At 42.3% G+C, this 18,720-nt stretch overlaps 1 protein-coding gene across 3 annotated transcripts; it reads left to right on the top strand.

The window, feature by feature from the left end:
- Positions 1-1,703: 1,703 nt before the first annotated feature.
- On the top strand, positions 1,704-12,808 carry RBM17 (RNA binding motif protein 17). 3 transcript variants are annotated; one of them, XM_083860422.1, is made up of 12 exons: positions 1,704-1,758; positions 2,953-3,093; positions 4,219-4,335; positions 5,188-5,354; positions 7,252-7,346; positions 7,872-7,928; positions 9,608-9,749; positions 10,715-10,866; positions 11,497-11,570; positions 11,912-12,010; positions 12,322-12,394; positions 12,528-12,808. In XM_083860422.1, the coding sequence occupies exons 2-12, from the start codon at positions 2,971-2,973 to the stop codon at positions 12,629-12,631; spliced, it is 1,203 nt and encodes a 400-aa protein (XP_083716548.1). In that variant the 5' UTR covers positions 1,704-1,758; positions 2,953-2,970; the 3' UTR covers positions 12,632-12,808. The 3 variants fall into 3 exon arrangements, with proteins under 3 accessions (XP_083716548.1, XP_083716546.1, XP_083716547.1); XM_083860420.1 differs by having other exon boundaries at positions 7,249-7,346; XM_083860421.1 differs by lacking the exon at positions 1,704-1,758 and adding an exon at positions 1,873-1,892 and having other exon boundaries at positions 7,249-7,346.
- Positions 12,809-18,720: the final 5,912 nt, after the last annotated feature.

Genomic DNA, 18,720 nt, shown 5'->3' with positions numbered 1-18,720 from the left:
TATCTGCCTGCAGCCTCCCTGAATTTAATGAGAAGGATTTTCTTGGCTCCTTTGCTCCTAAATGGGTGTGTACAAAGACACTGTGGCTATTATTACAAACAGTGATGGCTCAGTTTTGACCCATGCCTAATGCACTCTCCAGTCTTTACAAAAAGCTGCTTCTCTCCCTGTGAATTATCTGATTCCTGGCTTTAATAGGTAGTTATTTACAGGTCTGATAATTCAACTTTTACCCTCCCTGTTATGACTTGTTCTGAGGAGCTGAAATCTCCTGTTGCTCTCGTGTTTTCCACTTTGCAGACTCTAATCTTGAGTTTCTCCTAGTGGCTGTCATGCTGTGATATTGCTGTGACATTTCAATCCATAGGGATTTTGCTCCATACCTTTTGATGCAATTAATTATTTGATTCCTTCCTTTAACATAGGATACATAGTTCTTTTCTCAGTGGGATTATTACTTTGTAGCAGTGCCTTGCTGATTTTTTTTTTCTTTCCTTCCACAAGGTTACAGAGATGTGAACTATATCAACCTTTCCTTCAAAAAAAATGCAGGCATTGCTAAAACAAGAAACCATAGGAAGATGCTTGGAAGATCCTCTATAAATAAAGTGAAGATAATTTCTTATATTTAAGAAGCTTTCGCTGTCGTTATGAAAATAAACATATCTGTAAATGTGTTTAGAAAGGTCAATAGACGACAACATAAGTAAGAGGGGAAGTAGTAGCTTTATTTTATTTATTTTTTCAGCTAACCACAGGGAAATAAACTGCACAGCAGCACAGTCGGAAACAATTCTGGAGATAAAGACTGATTAATACAGAGATAGAGCTTGTAATATTTCCAGGTTGAGGTGCCAGACCTGCTTCAGGGCTGGAGGTTTTGTTTGGCTTCGCAGACAGTCTTGCACGTTCAATTGCATCATCAAATAGTGATGGGCACAAATACAGAGCCCTGCCCTCGGCTCCTGTCACTGTCACCAGAGATCAGAGCCTGTCCCCCTGCCCTCGGCTCCTGTCACTGTCACCAGAGATCAGAGCCTGTCCCCCTGCCCTCGGCTCCTGTCAGTGTCACCACAGAAATCAGAGCCTGTCCCCCTGCCCTCGATTCCTGTCACTGTCACATAGATATCAGAGCCTGTCCCCCTGCCCTCGGTTCCTGTCAGTGTCACACATAGATCAGAATCTGTCCCCCTGCCCTCGGCTCCTGTCATTGTCACCAGAGATCAGAGCCTGTCCCCCTGCCCTCGGGAGGACGCTGAATACTCCAGTGAAGTCCTCCCTCAGCCTCCTCTTCTCCCTAAGTGCCCTCAGGGCTTCCCCTCCATCCCCTTGGACTCCTTCCGACACTCTCCGTGGTTCAGGGACTCTACGATTTAAACAAAATCTCCGAGCGCCGATGCCGCTCGACGCGCGCTGTGAGAACCCGAAGGAACCCGGGCTCCTCATCCTTCGGGCAGGCATTCTTCGCCACTGGGAGGGCAGCTGAGGCGGGGGCAGCGCTCCAGCCGCCTCCTCCGCTTCTTCCCGCCTGTCCCAGTCTCCGGGAACGGCTGTACCGCCTGCCCAGTTTCTCCCATTCCCTCCCAGTCCCTCCCAGTCCCTCCTGTCCGGCTCTGAGGGGCGGCAATGGCGGCGCTGCCGTTCCCCCTCCCGCCACCGGGGGGCGCTGGCGCGGTGGCGGCGCGGGGCGCAGCGCGCAGGCGCGGCCCTTCCCGGCGTGCTCAGCGCCGGCTCATGGCGGCGGCGGCGCCGGGACGGGTCAGTGGCGGCTCCGCGACCGGGCCCGGCCCTGTGGGGAGGCGGCTCCGGGCCCCGCGGGGTGTGGGGAGGGAGGGCAGCGCGGGTGTGACACGCTCAGGGGCTCCTCGGAGGGGTCCGGGCTTGTTTGGAAGGTCAGGGCCTGCTTTGCCCCCTCTGTGCCCGGAGCCGCGGAGATCGCAGCCCACCTTTCCTTTTATGGTGGGGCAGTCCCTGTCCCTCGCCCCCTTGTCCCTTCCCCGCGGGGACTGCGCCCTCCCTGCCTTCATCCTTCCATCCATACCTTGTCCAGGGAAGGGCAGCGGAGCTGGAGAAGGGTCTGGAGCACAAGTCTGAGGAGGAGTGGCTGGGGGGGCTCAGCCTGCAGAAAAGGAGGCTCTGGGGAGATATTCTCGCTCTTCACTGAGAGAGAGGGGACAGACTGTCTCTCCCTGACAAGGAGGGACATCCAGGGGGGGATCGGGCTCTGTGCACAGGTGACAAGCGACAAGACAATAGGAAATGGCATCAAGCTGCACCAGGGGAGGTTCAGGCTGGACATTAGGAAGAATTTTTTATCAGAAAGGGTGACTAAGTGTTGGAACAGACTACCCAGGGAGGTGGTGCAGTCCCCATCCCTGGAGATGTCCGAGGAAGGACTGGATGTGGCACTGAGTGCCGTGGTCTGGGAGACAAGGTGGTCTTTAGCCACAGGTTGGGCTCGATGATCTCAGAGATTTTTTCCAACTTGATTGATTCTGTGATTTCCCCGGTGCATCCTGTTTCCCCCTGGACAGCATCACTCCTGCTGCCAGAATCCCACTGCTCTGTGGCAGGTGGGAATTCCTACAACACCCTGTCCTCATCCTGTGAGTCTCTGCCTTCATTACCCCTACTGTGTTTCATCCCGAGGCCAGATGTTTAACAATCTTCAAAACCCCCTTTTTCTTTTTGCAGTAAACTTCTTGTTGTTGAGCCTGAATCGTTCATATTCCACTGCAGGATTAAATTAATTATTGAACAGTTTTCATTTCCCTTTCAAACTGTTACTTTTATACAGCTTTGCTCTAGTTATGTGTATTTACCACTAGCCAGAAAAAAGTCAATTTTCTATCTTTAGGAAAAGTGAAATAAAAGGTGCTGTATCCATTATTAGCAAATAACCTGGAAATAGATTTGTGGTGTCATCTGGAGGTTCTTTCTTTTGTCTTTCAGTTTTAAATTGAAGAGAAAATGTCACTTTACGATGACCTGGGGGTTGAGACCAGCGATTCCAAAACAGAAGGCTGGTCCAAGAATTTCAAACTGCTGCAGTCTCAGCTGCAGGTGAAGAAAGCAGCTCTCACACAAGCAAAGGTACAGTCTCTTTGTGGTTTTGCTTCCTGTTTTTCAGAGTTCTTTTGTGTTCAGTGTGTTGTGTTTGTGACCTCAGAATATGGATTTGGGGGAGTTTTGCTGGCATTTTTTCTGTGAGTTTGTAGCAAAGAGCCTGGCAAAGGTGAAGGGGAAAAAAGCCTTATTTTTGATGTCTCTTAGAGGGAGTGTTGCAAAATTAAAACTGAAGCAAACACTGATGTATGTGCTGAAAACCTCTGAGCTTTTAACCAGCAGAGCTAAAAGCTGATGTTCAAGTTTAGCTTTAAAGATAATGAGATTCAGCTTTATAATTTTTTTTTTAATGTAAGTAGAGATCACACTGTGTTTGATTATTTACATTTTCACATCGTTTTATGATTGTTATTTAAAAGGCTCTTGGTGTCAACCTGCAAATCATCATGTATTAGAAATTTTTACAGCAAATATTTCCAGAGTAGGTGAAAGGGAGGAATGCAAGCTGATTCTTATTAGACTGTGACAGAGCCATTTTCTCTTTTTATTGCTGCTTCTTTCTATTTCATTCTTTTTCTTTGAGCAGTGTTGATATTTTGGTTCAGGCAAGGACACAGGTGCTCTTTGGGGTGTGTAGGTTCTGTAGTGAGATTTCTTAATTAAAAGAAGCAGCAGTAGCACTGATTCCAGATATTTAATTAGCCACAGCATTTTTTTCACTGGAATTACTCCTGATTTATGCTGCTGAAATTGAGGGCAGAATTTAGTTGATTTTTGGAACAAACTGCATGGATGAAATTTACTGACTGCTGTATTGTATTCTTTGTCCATGTAACTAATGTGCAGTGTATCCATAGCTAACAGAAGAATAGGATGGGATCAGAAAACTCAAGAGTTCAGAAGAGATTAAAATGCTTTATCTGGTGATAAATGGGAAGAACAGCAGATCTTTGGAATAAATCTGAGTTTCTTAGAAACTGACTCTATTCAAACTCACCTGAAGTGATTAGTTCATTTTTTTAAAGTGCTTTTCTGGTCCCAGTCAAAACCTAGGAGCATTCACCTACCACTGCAAAGTATATCAAATAAAGTGATATTTTAGAAAACTGCTTTATCTTTTTTAGACCTTGTGTGTTTTGGTGATTTTTGCAGAGTCAGAGAACAAAACAGACCACAGTCCTTGCTCCAGTGATCGACCTGAAACGAGGCAGCTCCTCTGATGAGAGACAGATCGTGGACACACCCCCTCATGTGGCAGCTGGGCTAAAGGTGAGAGCACAGCAGCTAAAACTGCAGCTGTTAACAAATATTTTGGAAGTTGAATGTTTCCCAGTGGTCAAAAAACAAGTGATTATTTTCTGAGAATGTCTTCCTCTGCTGAGAGTTCTTTAATTAACATTTCAACTTTATTCAGAGTTCCATGTGGTACCAGCATGGAATTACCATGGTTAATGTGCAGTTATAAAACAGTGTTCTTAGAATCCTGGACAGCTTCAAATTACTTGGCAAGACAGCAATTTGGGCAGCTAAAATATAAGTGTAGTTGTGATTACATCAGTGTTGGAGCTGGACCTGTGTAACAATCAACTGAAAAATTAAAGAAAAACCACCTAACCTTTTAAATGGATTTCTCATGGTAAGGAGTCAAGAGAAACTCTCTCCCTCCAGCTTTTTCAAAGAAAAAGTTCTGAAATAGTTCTTTCAGATAAGAGGAGAACAATCTGTGTGCCTCTGTTGGTATTATATTAATAGCAGCTGATAAAAAGCCTGATGAGGTTGTGTGGGAGGACCCTGGCAGACGATTGCAGCAGCAAGATGTCATAAAGTTTCTCATAATGCATTAATGGGATTTAAAAAAATTCCTGTCCATGCTGATTTACTGCTGCTTTGCATTTTGCAAGGGGAGAGGGGGTGATTCTTCCTTCATGGGAAAAATCTGATGTAATGAGAGACTGGATGAAATGTTAGTTTTAAATAAAGCCAAGATTTCTTCTAGCACCAGTGGAGTCTGGATATTACCTGACAACACAGAAGTCGGGAATCAGGTGTTAAATTCTTGCTTTCCAACTGGGTGTTGTTTTCAGATCTGAGCTAAAAAGTATATTTATTTTTTTTTTTCAGGATCCTGTCCCTAGTGGTTTCTCTGCAGGAGATGTGTTGATCCCCCTGGCAGATGAGTATGATCCCATGTTCCCAAATGACTACGAGAAGGTGGTGAAACGGCAGAGGGAGGAAAGGCAGCGGCAGCGCGAGCTGGAGAGGCAAAAGGAGATTGAGGAGAGAGAAAAGTAAGGCTTTTGTTTAAACACTTGACATACTGACTCTTATCTAAGGAACAGACATGTCAATTTGTTTATTTTATCTTTCTTCTTTCATGGAAGTTCTTTGAGGTTTTGTGAATACTGCAGTGCTTGTAGAAACAAGTGCAGTATTTTAATTAATGTGTTTTAATGCTTTTGGTAAAAATCACCTAACAGTGTAAACACAGTAAGAATTATCGGCTTTGAAGCCTCTTTGGCTGAAAGACCCTTGTCAAAAGTATTTTAAATTTATTTTGTTTCAATAATAGCAGCAGTATTTGGGTATTTCATGCCTTGTTATCAGACTCTGACCTTGCAGGTGTTTTAGATTATTTGATGTCAATGTCACCTCACTACAGAAAAACCTTTTCCACACTCAGTGATGAACCATCATTTCTGCTTCAAAAAACTACAAACTGATTCCTGAATGCATTCCATTTTAAATGTAGCTAGCACAGCCTTTGAGGGGCATAGTTGCATTTCCTTTTTAATACTCTGCAGTCAGTAATTAAATTATTAAGTAAGTTAATGATGTGTTTATTAATCTATTGTCTCTGAACAAAAGAAAATACTGCTTTATTTTTAGTGGCTTTTCCCTGAAATAAGAAATCTCTACAATCATGTTAAGGAAGTTGAATGCAGATTCAGTGTCTGATTGTTTAAGTGGTAAAATGCCTGCCAGCCAGGCAGAAGATTACATTTGCTCATTTCAAGTGAAGTGAATAAACCATCTTCATCACAGTATGAATCATCTGAAGTCTGGAATTACAGTTCTGCTGCCCTGTTTAGATTGTGGAAATTAATATTTCCAGTCATTGGGTCTTCTCAGTCTTCTCTTGGTTAAATCTTTGTTGTTTTGATGGAGAAGGAATGCCTGAGGCTCTGCCCTACTGGCATGCAAGACCTCAGGAATCTGGGATGTCATTCCCACAGCTTCAGGCCTGACTGCTCTTTGGTTGTATTTGTACTTGTCTGTGGGCCAAGAGTCTTTATACATATAAACATTAGAGAAAAAAAGGCAAAAAATGCATAATAAATTCTGATTTTAATCTGGGGAAACAATCTCAGCCAAACCTGCATCAGATGTGTGTTTTGGGAGTACAGGCTGTACATTTGTTTTGATTTCATAGTGTAGACATTCAGAAGTTCTTTGTGGTTCCACAGTAGAGCTGTTTTATCATCCTTTGGCACAGTTTTGGTGGCTGTGCTAGGAATGAGATCTGATTTGTGCACCAGGTGGTGCTCCTATACTTTTGAGGAAAAGTGTTCTTCCTTTTTGTTGTATTAAAATGAATAATTTCCTGATCAGATCAGATAACAGCTGAAATGCAAACAAATCTTGAAGCATTCCTTACTTCACATTAGAAGTTATTCCTGAATCTTATTTTAATTACCAAGCAAGCTTCTCAACAATCTAATGTTTAAGCATGAGGATATTTTTTATTGAGTAAATAATATTACTCTGTATAGGCTGTTATGGAAAATGTAAAAGAGATTCTGTCCAAAGCAGGGTGATAGAGTAATTAATGTCTGTTAATTTGCTCTCTGTTCCATCCAGCCTGTTCCACAGTAGCCATTCAGTCACTCTGGTCTGTTTAGACAAGATTTATTCCGGTGCTTCCTCCTTTCCATGCATTCTTCTTGGCTGATTTGAAAGTGGAAAATTATCTTGGTTTAGATCCATCTTCTGTTTTATCAAAAATACTACATGAGGGTAAAAGCAAAGAAACAAATGGTGAAGGTGTGAACTTGCACTTTCATGGGAAACATCTTCAGTGTCAGTTGGATGGAACAGAATAATTCACCCGGCAGAGGTGGGATCACAAATCAAACAAAGAGTAAACTTTTATGGTGTCTCATCCTAACTTGCTGTGTCTCCTAGAAGGCGTAAAGACAGACATGAGGCCAGTGGCTTCTCCAGACGACCAGACCCAGATTCTGATGAAGATGAAGATTATGAAAGGGAGAGGCGGAAAAGAAGTAAGGGAACTGTTTATGGTTTTGGTGTGGAAAGGGCAGAGAAAAATAGGGAGGGGAATTCACAGTCCTGTTTCATGGATTCTGTATTTCTCTGTCCTCACATGAGTACACTGTTAATTCTGAGCCTTTAGAATTAGTCTGGCATTTTATTACAAAATAATGTAATGCAGAAGACTGATATTTTTCCATGGAGGCAGCTGGCAGCCAAATTACTTGTGGAAATGCCTCTGTTTAACCTTAGTTAGTAGATACCTGTTGTAAGTTCCTGCATAGTGTAGGTTCCAGGGAAGGGTTCAGGCATGACATAAAATCAGGCTGTGAGAATCATGAGTTTTCACTGTTGCAGCTTTTCGTTCCTGCATTTGTTACATCAGTGCCCTTAGAGCTTGTCAGGTGACGTGGATTAGAAATATGTCTTTGCATAAACAAAATTAGCCTTTGTTCTCTTTCAGCAACAAAGATACAGTAAATAAAAAGGTCTGTTGTGATGTCGTCCCAATGTGTTGTGTTCCATTTTGCTCATAGGTATGGGAGGAGCTGCCATTGCACCACCCACTTCTCTGGTTGAAAAGGACAAAGAACGTGAGTACTCCAAAATCCTCTTCTCCAAACCCAGCAGTGTTAATTTCTCACTCAACTTTATATTTAGTTAAGTCCTCCTGCTTTTCCCATTGGATTCTTTGTAGCAGCAGGACATGAATAAGTTCTTTGTTCGTGGGGAGAGGTTCGGGGGGGAACCTGTGATGCTGCCCGGCTTCACATCTCTGTTCTGAAGAAATCTTCCTGTATTGCTGGACAAGTGGTTTGGCAAACTGGGCTCTTACAACCATGTGCAGCTCCTCACTTCTGATACGCAATAAGAAATGTCACAGGCAGGTTTCTCTGAGTAGATAGAAACCTCCACAGTGTGGAGAGAGAATTTTTCTGTTGCTCTTTCCTTGAGGAGGTACTTAGTGAATAGCTTTTCTATGCACTAGAGACAGAATTTTATAGGTTTTTAAGGGATGCAATTTAGCTGAAAAGATTAGTGTGCAGTGGTGGTGTGAGGATCTCAGTTGTCCACGAGGTGGCATCATGCTGCTGTAGGAACAAAACCATTCTCTTTTATTTTTCCATGCCTAAATGGTGTAAATTTTAAATTCTAAAATAATTACCAGTATGTTGTCTACTTTAAAAAATAATAAAAAGAAAAAAATCTCATGCAGACAAAGGGAGTCCTCATTGTATTTTTGAGAAGATTAAAATGTAAAAAATACCTCAGAACTTAAGTGAATACAGTAAAAGCATTTGACATGTGTAAACATTCAAAACAGAAAGATATTGTTTTGAGTAAATAATTAAGAGCAATTGATCAGTGTCAAGGAAAAGTAAATATAGGCTGGAAATAGTAGAAATAGCCTTAAAGGGAGAGCTTTTAAAATGTGACATGGTCCCACAAAGAAACCTTTGTGTGGCTTCTTACTTGATGCTCCAATCCAGACTGGAAGAAAACAACAAAATATTGGTGTAGCAAAAGTCCCATAGTCCAGTTCATCTGCTGTTTAAATAGGAATTATTTTTCCTTGTGTCCTCAAACTTCACATCTGACCCTTTATTTAATAAGATACAAGAGCTAGTGTACAAGAAAATATTTTAAAATTGGGTCAGTCTGATAAAACTCCCTAAGTCTATTCAAAAGTTATTTAAGTTATTTTTCTAGTGTTCTAGTAGGCTTTTTTTTTTTTTCTCTGTTTGTACTGTCAGTGGAAGGTGATTTAATAATCTAACCAGTATGATTGAGCTATCCAGATCCATCTCCATCCCCAGGAAGAGCTGCAGTTCAGAAATTCCCTGTGAGATGAGTTGCATTCATTCTTTTTAACAGACTGGTTTCTCTTCTCTGCAAATATTCAGAGTATTTTTATTACAGTCCTTGTGCCTTGAGTTGTGTGCATTGATCCATTTTTGTCATAATCCTGTTCCTGATGAATGAGAGTTTGTTCTCTGGATAAACTCTTCATAGTACAGGTGGTCTCTTAATGTTCTTCTTCTCTATTTAATAAGAGGTTACTAAAATTTTGGGTTAATAAACCCAGAATAACTCATATGTTGTTTCTGAGATAGAGAGAGGGGTGAGGAGATGTAAAAACAGCATTTGCAAAGGAAACATTCTTCTGATTTGGATTTAAAACATTCTTCTGATTTGGATTTATTGGATTTTTCCTTTTAGTTTGTTAGGATTTTATTGAAAAAATCACCCCAAATGTCTCTGTTTTCTCCAGCTGTAGCATCATTCCCGTATGACGAAGAATCGAGACCTCGGGCACCTTCTTCCAAAGCAGCAATTCCTCCTCCAGTCTATGATGAGCCAGAGAGACCACGTTCCCCCACAGGACCCAGCAACTCCTTCCTGGCCAACATGGGGTAAATGAGTGACTCCTGCCTTTTTTTTTTTTTTGGTAGGGAAAGGCATTGGAAGGTGGCAGAAAGCAAAAGCTGAAATAGTTTGTTGGGAGAGAAGAGCACAACCTGTTGCATGTGTGTGGTTAGTCTGAGTTCAGAGAGTCCAAACTGGCAGGATACAGGAAAAAATATGGATTTGACAGGACTGGGGGAAACACATTTGAGGTGATTGCATTAAGTCACACTCCATCATAAAGTGTTTATGGCCTGTACAAACCAAAAAATTAAAACAACTGAAAAAAATTTCAAAAAATTAAAACCACAGGTGGCATGTTAGTTCTTCTAGGTTTCTTTTCCAGCTTTGTCTTATATTTGGTGCGTATCAGCAAATTGATATTTCAAATCATTTCAGCTCTGCTTTGTTCAAGAATTCAGAGTGTATTTGCATGAATGTAGCAGCTGTGGCTGCAAATCTGCCCATTGACTTTCCTGTCCTGTATGTGATGCTTGTGTTAACTACTGTGGCAACAAAATGAAGGTGAATCTATAGCTAAAAACAGCTTAGACACCTCATTTTTTTTGCTTTGGTGGTTTTTTTTTAAATTGTCCAGAAAAAGATAACCAAACTTGGTACTGTTGGACCAGCTCGTTCATTGTGACCACCTCTAATTAATAGTACCATGGAACCCTCACTTCACTGAAGGAAGGGCTAAAAATCTGACCTAATCTGCCTTACTTTGACCACACAATTGGCTATTTCTTCTGTGACTTTGTGTTTTAATCTTTCATCATTACACAGCCAGACTTTTTAGCCTTTTGCTTAGAGAAAAAAAATCATGTAACTTGTAGAAGCTCCTGTACTTTCTGCCCCTGTGTAAGGAAATTTTAGGAGGTAGAATATTTGAACACTCAGGAGAAATGCAGTGTTGATGTTTTGTGGAAGAAATCTTTATGAACTGATGTGGTTTTTTTTTTTCTCGTTGCAGGGGGACAGTAGCTCACAAAATCATGCAGAAATATGGTTTCAGAGAGGGCCAGGGGCTGGGCAAGCATGAACAGGGGCTCAGCACAGCACTGTCAGTAGAGAAAACAAGCAAGAGAGGTGGCAAGATCATTGTTGGTGAATCTACAGAGAAAGGTAATTGTGTCCTGCACCAGGTGTGTGAGAAATGCACATCCTGGGCTTCTGTTTACCATTTTTTGGAAAAATGACTCATATTTGTTCTTGTGGAAAATTTTCCACATTTTTAAATATTTTTATAAAGTGATCCTGTATACATTTTTTTTTTTTTTAGCTCATCCTCCCCTTCCTCCATCAGTTGTCCTCCTTTGGTGCTGGGGAAGCATCTTCACTTCCAGGGCTGATGCTGCTCTGCCCTGATGGCTTTTTCCCTGTCCCATCCTGTTGATATTGCTCTCATTTCCGTGCTCTTGCCTGATCTTGAGACAACCTCCAGGCTTCTGAGCACAAGTGGTAGAAGTCAGAATATTTTGAGTCTTGTAGTTTTTACAATACAATTCTGAACTTAGGAATTATTTCCCTCAAAGAAGGAAACATTGTCAGTGTTACTGCTTAATTCACACCATTGGAATTGATTTTTCTGCTTACTGTCATTCCAGGTAGCTACAAGTTGTGAATAACTTCCTCACCAATATGAAATTACATTTTGTTGCTTTTATTCCATTGTTTGATCAATAAGATTCTGATAAAAGTCTGTAAGCTTTAATCTTAAATTATTCCATGTTTCACTGTTCTGTCTTTCAACAGAAACAGGCAAGAAGGCAGATTCCAACCCCTTGACTGAGATCCTGAAATGCCCAACTAAAGTGGTCTTACTGAGGGTGAGTTGGGAGTGAGGGAACATGTCTTGGTGCTGAAATGTTTAAACCTCTGTTCCTGATACAAAACTCTGCACAGTTCAAATGGTTCTGGCCTGCAGCCACGTGGTGTTCTGTGTTCTGGAGAAACTATGTGATTTCCTGGGGTACAAGCTGTGACTTTAAATCAACACTGCTTTAAATTGTGCAGTTCCCTTGTCTTAGGGATAGGGAACTGTCTCCTCGTGTAGCTCTTAAGCTTTTGAAGTATTCATGGTCACAGTTCACAGAGCATCTGTGATTTGTCTGAACAATCACCTGCAAGAACTCCATCCAGTGAGTTGAGTTTATTCTTTGACTTTCAGAACATGGTTGGTGCTGGGGAGGTGGATGAAGACCTTGAAGTTGAAACTAAGGAGGAATGTGAGAAATATGGCAAGGTTGGGAAATGTGTCATCTTTGAGGTAAGAGATAATCTGTGTCTCTTTTTGGCTGCTCTGAAAGTAAACTGGACACTCATCCCTCACAACTGGAGTGTTACTGCCTAAGAGGAGCATACATAGATCTGTCAGGGTCCTTTACTGTGTTAGAATTCTGGATTTTCTGTATTTGTAAGATACAAGCTTCTAACAATAGCACCTGTGCAAAAATCACCTGAGTATTGTGTCTTTGGAATGTTTTTATTTCGTTTTTTCACTGCCTTTATGAAGAACAGCAATTGAAAACAATGTTCTCACTACTTTCCTAATGACTTGTGGTTTTTGTTTTGTTTCAGATCCCTGGTGCCCCTGATGATGAAGCTGTAAGAATATTTTTAGAGTTTGAACGGGTTGAATCTGCCATCAAAGGTAGGATCCTAAACTGTGTCCTGTGAACCTCAGAGTTGACTTGTGCAGAGAGATTAAACAGTCTCACTGCTCAGGCTGTTCAGTTAAAGAGATGTTTATTTTATTGCTGATCTGCTCTTTGTTTCAATTCCAGCTGTTGTGGATCTAAATGGAAGATACTTTGGAGGCAGAGTGGTGAAGGCTTGTTTCTACAACCTGGACAAGTTCAGAGTGCTGGATCTGGCGGAACAAGTTTGATTTTAAAAATCTAGCTGGAGGTGTCATTGTTTTGGCAATCACGTTTTCAGCAGTAGACTGGGAATACAGAAGAGAGAAGTAGCTTTCCTAGCAGACTGGAAACGAGCCTCATTGAATGGATTTTACACATTCATTGTGACTTATGTGTTTTTGTAATATAAAGCCCTTTGAAAGTAAGATTCATGTCTGTGTGGTTTTAAATTGCACATTCCTGCTTTCTGCTCTGGGGATCCTGGTTTGGTTTTTTTTTTTTGAGCTTTCAGATGACTTTGCCCTGTTGAAAACCCACTGCTGAGGAGATGCTTTGTCTGTATTCCTGCTTTCTTTGTTCTGGTGCTTCATCATGGAGTCCCTGTGCTGGATCCACAATAAGTGTGAAGCTTTGGACAAGGACTGTGTGCTCTTCTCTTCCCTGATGGTCCCTCCTAGAATTAGAACTTTGCTCTCCTGAGTCCTCATCTCTGCACACCAGTGATTTGGGTCATTGGACAGTTGCAGCTGGTTTGTTCTCCTGACTCCAGGACAAAGCATCTGTGCCAGAATGGAGACTTAAAATAACAAGGATTCAGTCTGTCTTCACAGATCAAAAGAAAATCCATGTCTAATCCAGGGAAATGGAAAGAGGAGGGAATTTAATGGACTCTTAGCAGGAGCTCTGTGCTGTGTTGCATTCTGCTGGGAATATCCAGGGATAACTGGTTTCAGGTCATTAGGCAGGGAGAAGGGAAGCTCCTTCCTGTATCTGGCCAGCTGTCAGAATCTCCCTTCTCTAACTCACACATAGGCACCTAACTTCGTGTAAGCATTTCTAACCTGATATTTACTCTTTTCGGTTTATATTTCTGTATTTGAGGTCAAATACCATCAGGGTTAGGCTTTCTTTTTCGTTTGGGAAGCAGTGCCTGTGGAAGTTTTCAAAGTAGGAGGCCATGGAGGGAAGTTCTCTTGAAAATCTGAAGAGTTCACAAAACTACTAAACACCACTACTCCTATTTTTATCTTTATATAAAATAGTACACAGCTCTCTGCTCCCGATTTTATGTTTGCTTTTTGTTTGGGAACAGTGTGTGACAAAGAGTTGGCAAGAAGTGACTCTGCAATGGTGGCAGAGTGGTTGTCTCTGTGCCCCATTGCACCCAGAATTTGCAGATGCTGAAGTGGCTGTGAGCCCTGAGGGCATTTTAGCTGTTTAAAAGCTGATGCTGGATGTCTTCTTCATGTTACACACACTTGGGCTGGGGGGAGGGGGACAGACCTGTAGTTCCATGCTGTGAATATCTCCAGTTCTTGCCCTTCTGTTGAGTTTTGGCTGCAGATTTCTGTGACAAACCCTCGGGCCTTGTGTTCTGCTAATTTTGTCTGCTTGTGTTCCACCAAACTCTGTACAAACGTTTGCTTGTAAAACAGGATTTTTTTAAAAAACTGGTATTTTACCTGCTGTGTGTTGGTTTCCTTTCTCTGCTCTTGTGCTGTGCAAGGCAGTCCCTCAAAGTTGGGCACTTTTGCACCACGAGTTGGCACTTTTCTGATCCACCCTCACTGCAGCAGAGGTGAGGAACAGGCCTGATGCCAAAACCACAGGACTTGGGGCAAAAAGAGGATCTAGATCCTGTTCCTGCCTCTGCTCTTTGTTTTCTCTTTGAGCAACACTTCAAGGTCTTTGCTGCTGTGTAGTAAAACAAAGATATTAGCCTGGTATGAATTAGCATAGGTTTGCTTGTAAATAATTTCAGTGCCTGCTGTAGAAAGTTTAACCACTGGTAACAGATTGAGTGTGATCTGAACTTAGCTTGAAATATGACTTGGCTTTAAGCAATGTGATTTATTTATGGCTCTTATTTCAGCAAATACCTCTTGAGTGACTAGGCTGTAAGCATTTCCTGGGGTACACAGGCTGCTTTTTGTGCCTTTAACCAGCTGTTCTGCTTTTTAGCACCAGCTTCTGAGCTTCCAGTCTGGTAACTTGGAGGTTTTCCATTTGCTGAGAATGGCTTTATTGGCAATTTTTGAACCATTTTATTCCGAGAATCCTTACTGTGGTTGAAGACAGGAGCAAAGTTTATCCATGGGAATGTAGGGGAGAGAGTTTGTTCATTTATATTTTGTGTAGGAGATTCATGCTATAGATGAGGTGGTTTTCTGTACTGTGGGGAAACTGAAGCAAGCAAACCTGGAGCAGATCTACATCCCAAGTTCCATCTTTGTGGTGGGTGCTGTACAAACACATGGCAGTGGAGCCAGGTGTGTCAACAGGTGATGCAAACAAACCTGCCGAGGTTCAGACACTGAGTTCTGTGGTCAGACTTCATTTGTCTCCTTAGCAGGAAGCATTTTTTTGCAAATGCACCTTTTCCTTGTTTTTCAACACTCTTAATGTGTTGGCTCAGACTTCCTCAGGCATGTTTGTATCCTGGATGCCTTGAAAACTTTGGTTCTGAATTTATTTCTCTGCTGGAGAATTGGCCTCCTCTGGAATCTTGCCACTGACTTCTATTTCTAGTCGTTTGTCAAATAACTTTTTATCTAACACCTCCAGCTCTTCCTGCTTACACATCCCTTTTTCCTCCTCTGTTTCATCAGTGCCCTTTTCAAAGGCTCAGCAGCACTTAATTTGGAGCCAAGTTTTATTTGGTGGTTTGTCTTTACACCCTGGAAGTTGTGCAGCCACCTCATTCTGTCATATGTGCATATGTATGTACGTGGTGGCTGGTCTGAATCAGTAATATTTTTGTTTCTCTTTATTTGTCGTGCCCTAAAAGGTTCTGATTTCACAGCAAATGAAGAGGATGATGGGCTGTTAAGAACATTTACTTACTGTTAGTGCAGGATTGGTTATAGGGCTTCAGGTGAAGCACTGGGTGTTTTTCAGGTATGATTTCCTAAATTTAAAGCTATAATTCCTTGGCTTAAGCACCTGTGTAAAGCCTGTGATTCTCTAACGTGTTGAATAACTGCATCTCCTCTTGGGCTAGGTATGAACTGTTGACTGCTTCTAGGAATTCAGATTAGATACCTGCTTAGGGAGACCTGAGTGTCCTGAAGTCACCAGGAAGCTGAGAGGGACGTGTAGGACGTGTCAGCCCAGAGCTGAATGAGGTGCCTGCTGCATTAACAACCCTGAGGTCTTAAGAACAGGGATTTGCTCAGTGGCATCAGCATTTGCTGCCTTGTTCTCTTCCTAATTCAGAACACTGGCTACTATTTTAATAGTGGGGATTTAGTGACTTGATTACTTTCCTAATTGTTAAACCCCCAAGGTGTTGCTGAGAAGTGGCAGCTATATCAGAGCCCATCATTGAGCACACAGGTTATGATTTATTTTCTCACCTGCACTGTTCTGCACTTAACCTATGTTGAATTTCACCTGTCAGTTTATCACTTTGCCTGCTTGGTGTCAGACTAAAATCTGATGTGAGATGGAGCTTGCAGGAAACATTTTTAACATTACTATTGTCAAAATCTTAAGTTTGCTTTGCCACTGTTGCATGAAAGGTGAGAATTGTTGCCCCGAAGAACTTTCTGTCTGAGTAGCCAAGGAAGGAGGGAAGCAGGTACAAGAAATATCTTGCCCAAGGACATGCAGAAGGTGGTTTGGAGAGTTGGGATTACACCCTGCTCCCCTGTACTTGCAACTCAGCAACCAAACCCCACATTCCTGGTGGAGCTGCTTTTTTATTGTGGCAACAGAAAATGGTAAAATTTCTTAGCCTTGAGCTTTGGATTCTGAAGCAAGTTCAGGAGATGTAATTCATGTGCTGAAGTCTGTGTAAGTGGTTGCCTTGGGAGGGGCTTAGCTAAAACCAGACTCCTGTGGGAGATTTGAGTGTGTCAGGGTATTTTACCCTTCTGTGCAAGAGAAAATAGGTGGTGTAACTTCATACAGTTTTCCTAAAGATAGAAAGACAAAGATGGAAGCTTTCAAAGAGGATCTTAAACTCTCAGACCCTTCTTGCTCCACAAGCAGAAGTCTAATGGGGGAGTGAGAACTTTCAGTCCTCACAGCACTTGGTGCAAGAGGCACTGAGCAGGACTAAGATTCACCCTACGTTACATTGAATTAAATCCCATGTTTGTGCCTAGGATTGCTCCTCCTTAGCTACAGCACTTGGCACTTCTCCTTGAGCTCCCTGATGTTCCTGCCAGACTCTTCCCAGCCTGCCCAGGTCCCTCTGGGTGGCATCATGACCCTCTGAGGTAGCTGCCACTCCTCCCAGTCTCTGTGATCTGCAACTTTGCTTTAATGAAGGTGTTAAAGAGGGCTGGACCCAGCATTGACCAACAGCCCCTGGCCTCCAGCCAGACCCTGAGCCACTGATCACAGGGACCAGGCATTCTGACAGGTTTTAGTGTGTGCTCCTGGAGCCTCAAGAGCTTCTTTATGAGGAGGAGCTTAAAGATGACAATGTTTGGAAGTCTTACAGAAGTCCAGCTCGACACAACCCACAGCTCTCCTCTGCCAGGCCAGTCTTTCATTGTGCAAGGTTAAGCTGGGCAAGGATGACTTCCCCTCAGGGAATCCAAGCTGACTGTTGCTGATTTTCTTGTTCTTCACCAAAGCAGTGTTGGATTAGCTACTCCTAGAACTGTAGAAATTATTTAAAATTCTCTTAAAACTGGAAGAGAGCAAGAACATCCACACAGCTGAGGCTCATGTATGGATGCATCTAGCACTGGTAACATGTTCCTAGCTGGGTGCAAGACTAACCCTATTCCTTTTCCCCAAAAAAGCAGGAGCTGCTTGTGATCATGGAGGACTTAGTGTTGCTTACAAGCACTTTCTGTCACAGTAAGTTCAGTACTGTAATGATTGTAATGAAAGGCAGGGAATTCCTGCCTTTAGGTGATGAGGCAGTTGTCCTTAAAGACAAACAGGGATTGATTGTGTCTAGCAATGTGTGCTCTGTTAATTTGCTGTCACTGAGTAATGAGAGGACACAGCCAGGAGATTTGGATTCCTGCTGTGCTGCTCTGGGGAGATGTAGATTCCTCATAGATGGAAAGTATGAGGAATTTGAAAGTAGCACCTGGGCTTGAGAATTTTTTTGGTGTTTCCTATAGACAGGACTTTCAATAAAAGACTTCCCTCTTGCCCTGTGATGCTGGGATTTTATTCAAAGTGCAGAGCAGTTAAAGAGCAATCCCAGTGCCTTTATCATCCATCAGTTTGGTTTATCCTCACACATCACCACTGGCTTCTGGTTGTAGCTGCAAAAGGTACTTCTGAAATCCAACTGGAGATGATCAGGCAGCTCCTGGCAGATGTGGCCTTTGACTTTCTGTTTAATATGTGAACACAGCTGTTTCTTACCTGTGATGTAGTTTAGAGGATAAATTCATCTGCTTTGCCTTGTTTTGAATCATAAAATCATAGAATTGTTTAGTTTGTAAGGGATCTCAAAGACCATCTAGTTCCAAACCCCTGCCAGGGGCAGAGACACTTTCCACTAGACCAGGATGCTCAAAAATCAACCTTTTCCTCAAAATACTTTAGTGACGTTTTCTGCTTCACAGAGGACAACTGAATTTTTTAAGGATGCAAAACCTGGTAATTATACAAGTTTCTCAAAACATCAGCCAGAGCTGACAGACCTTAACTCCTGGGCTGCCCTGGATGTAATCATAGATATTCATGCCTTATGTCAGGAGCAGTAAAGGAGTAACTGCTCTTTTCTCCTCCTCACTGAAGGATTTACTAACTCTGAAACCTTTTCTAAATGAATGCTTGGGCAGGTGAGATTGCCTTTCTCTTTCTGCACCTCACTGGGTTACAAATGTTGCTTGCCTTGAATGTCCAGTGTGATTTCACCTCCTATTTACTGCAAAAAATACTTTGTGCCACTTGAAGTGCAGCTCAGTCAGTTAGTGGCAAGGAGAAAAAAAATGCTGTAAAGTCTGCAGGACAAAAAGGTGGGCAAACCTAAAGTCTTCCACTTCTATTTCTGGAGAGAGAGAATGAATGACAAAGTCCTTGTCTGTGTGCCTGTGTTTGGTACTTTAACCAGAACTGTGCAGTAGCTGAAATAAATATAAATGTGATTCTGTTGTTCAGCTGTGCTCCTTTAGGGATCTTGCTGCCTGTTTGTGTCAGG

The sequence above is a fragment of the Zosterops lateralis genome, assembly GCF_965231275.1.
Source record: "Zosterops lateralis genome assembly, chromosome: 4".
NCBI classification, from domain to species: domain Eukaryota; kingdom Metazoa; phylum Chordata; class Aves; order Passeriformes; family Zosteropidae; genus Zosterops; species Zosterops lateralis.
The sequence above is the reverse complement of the archived record's forward strand: the minus strand, read 5'-3'. Positions and strand labels throughout refer to the sequence as shown.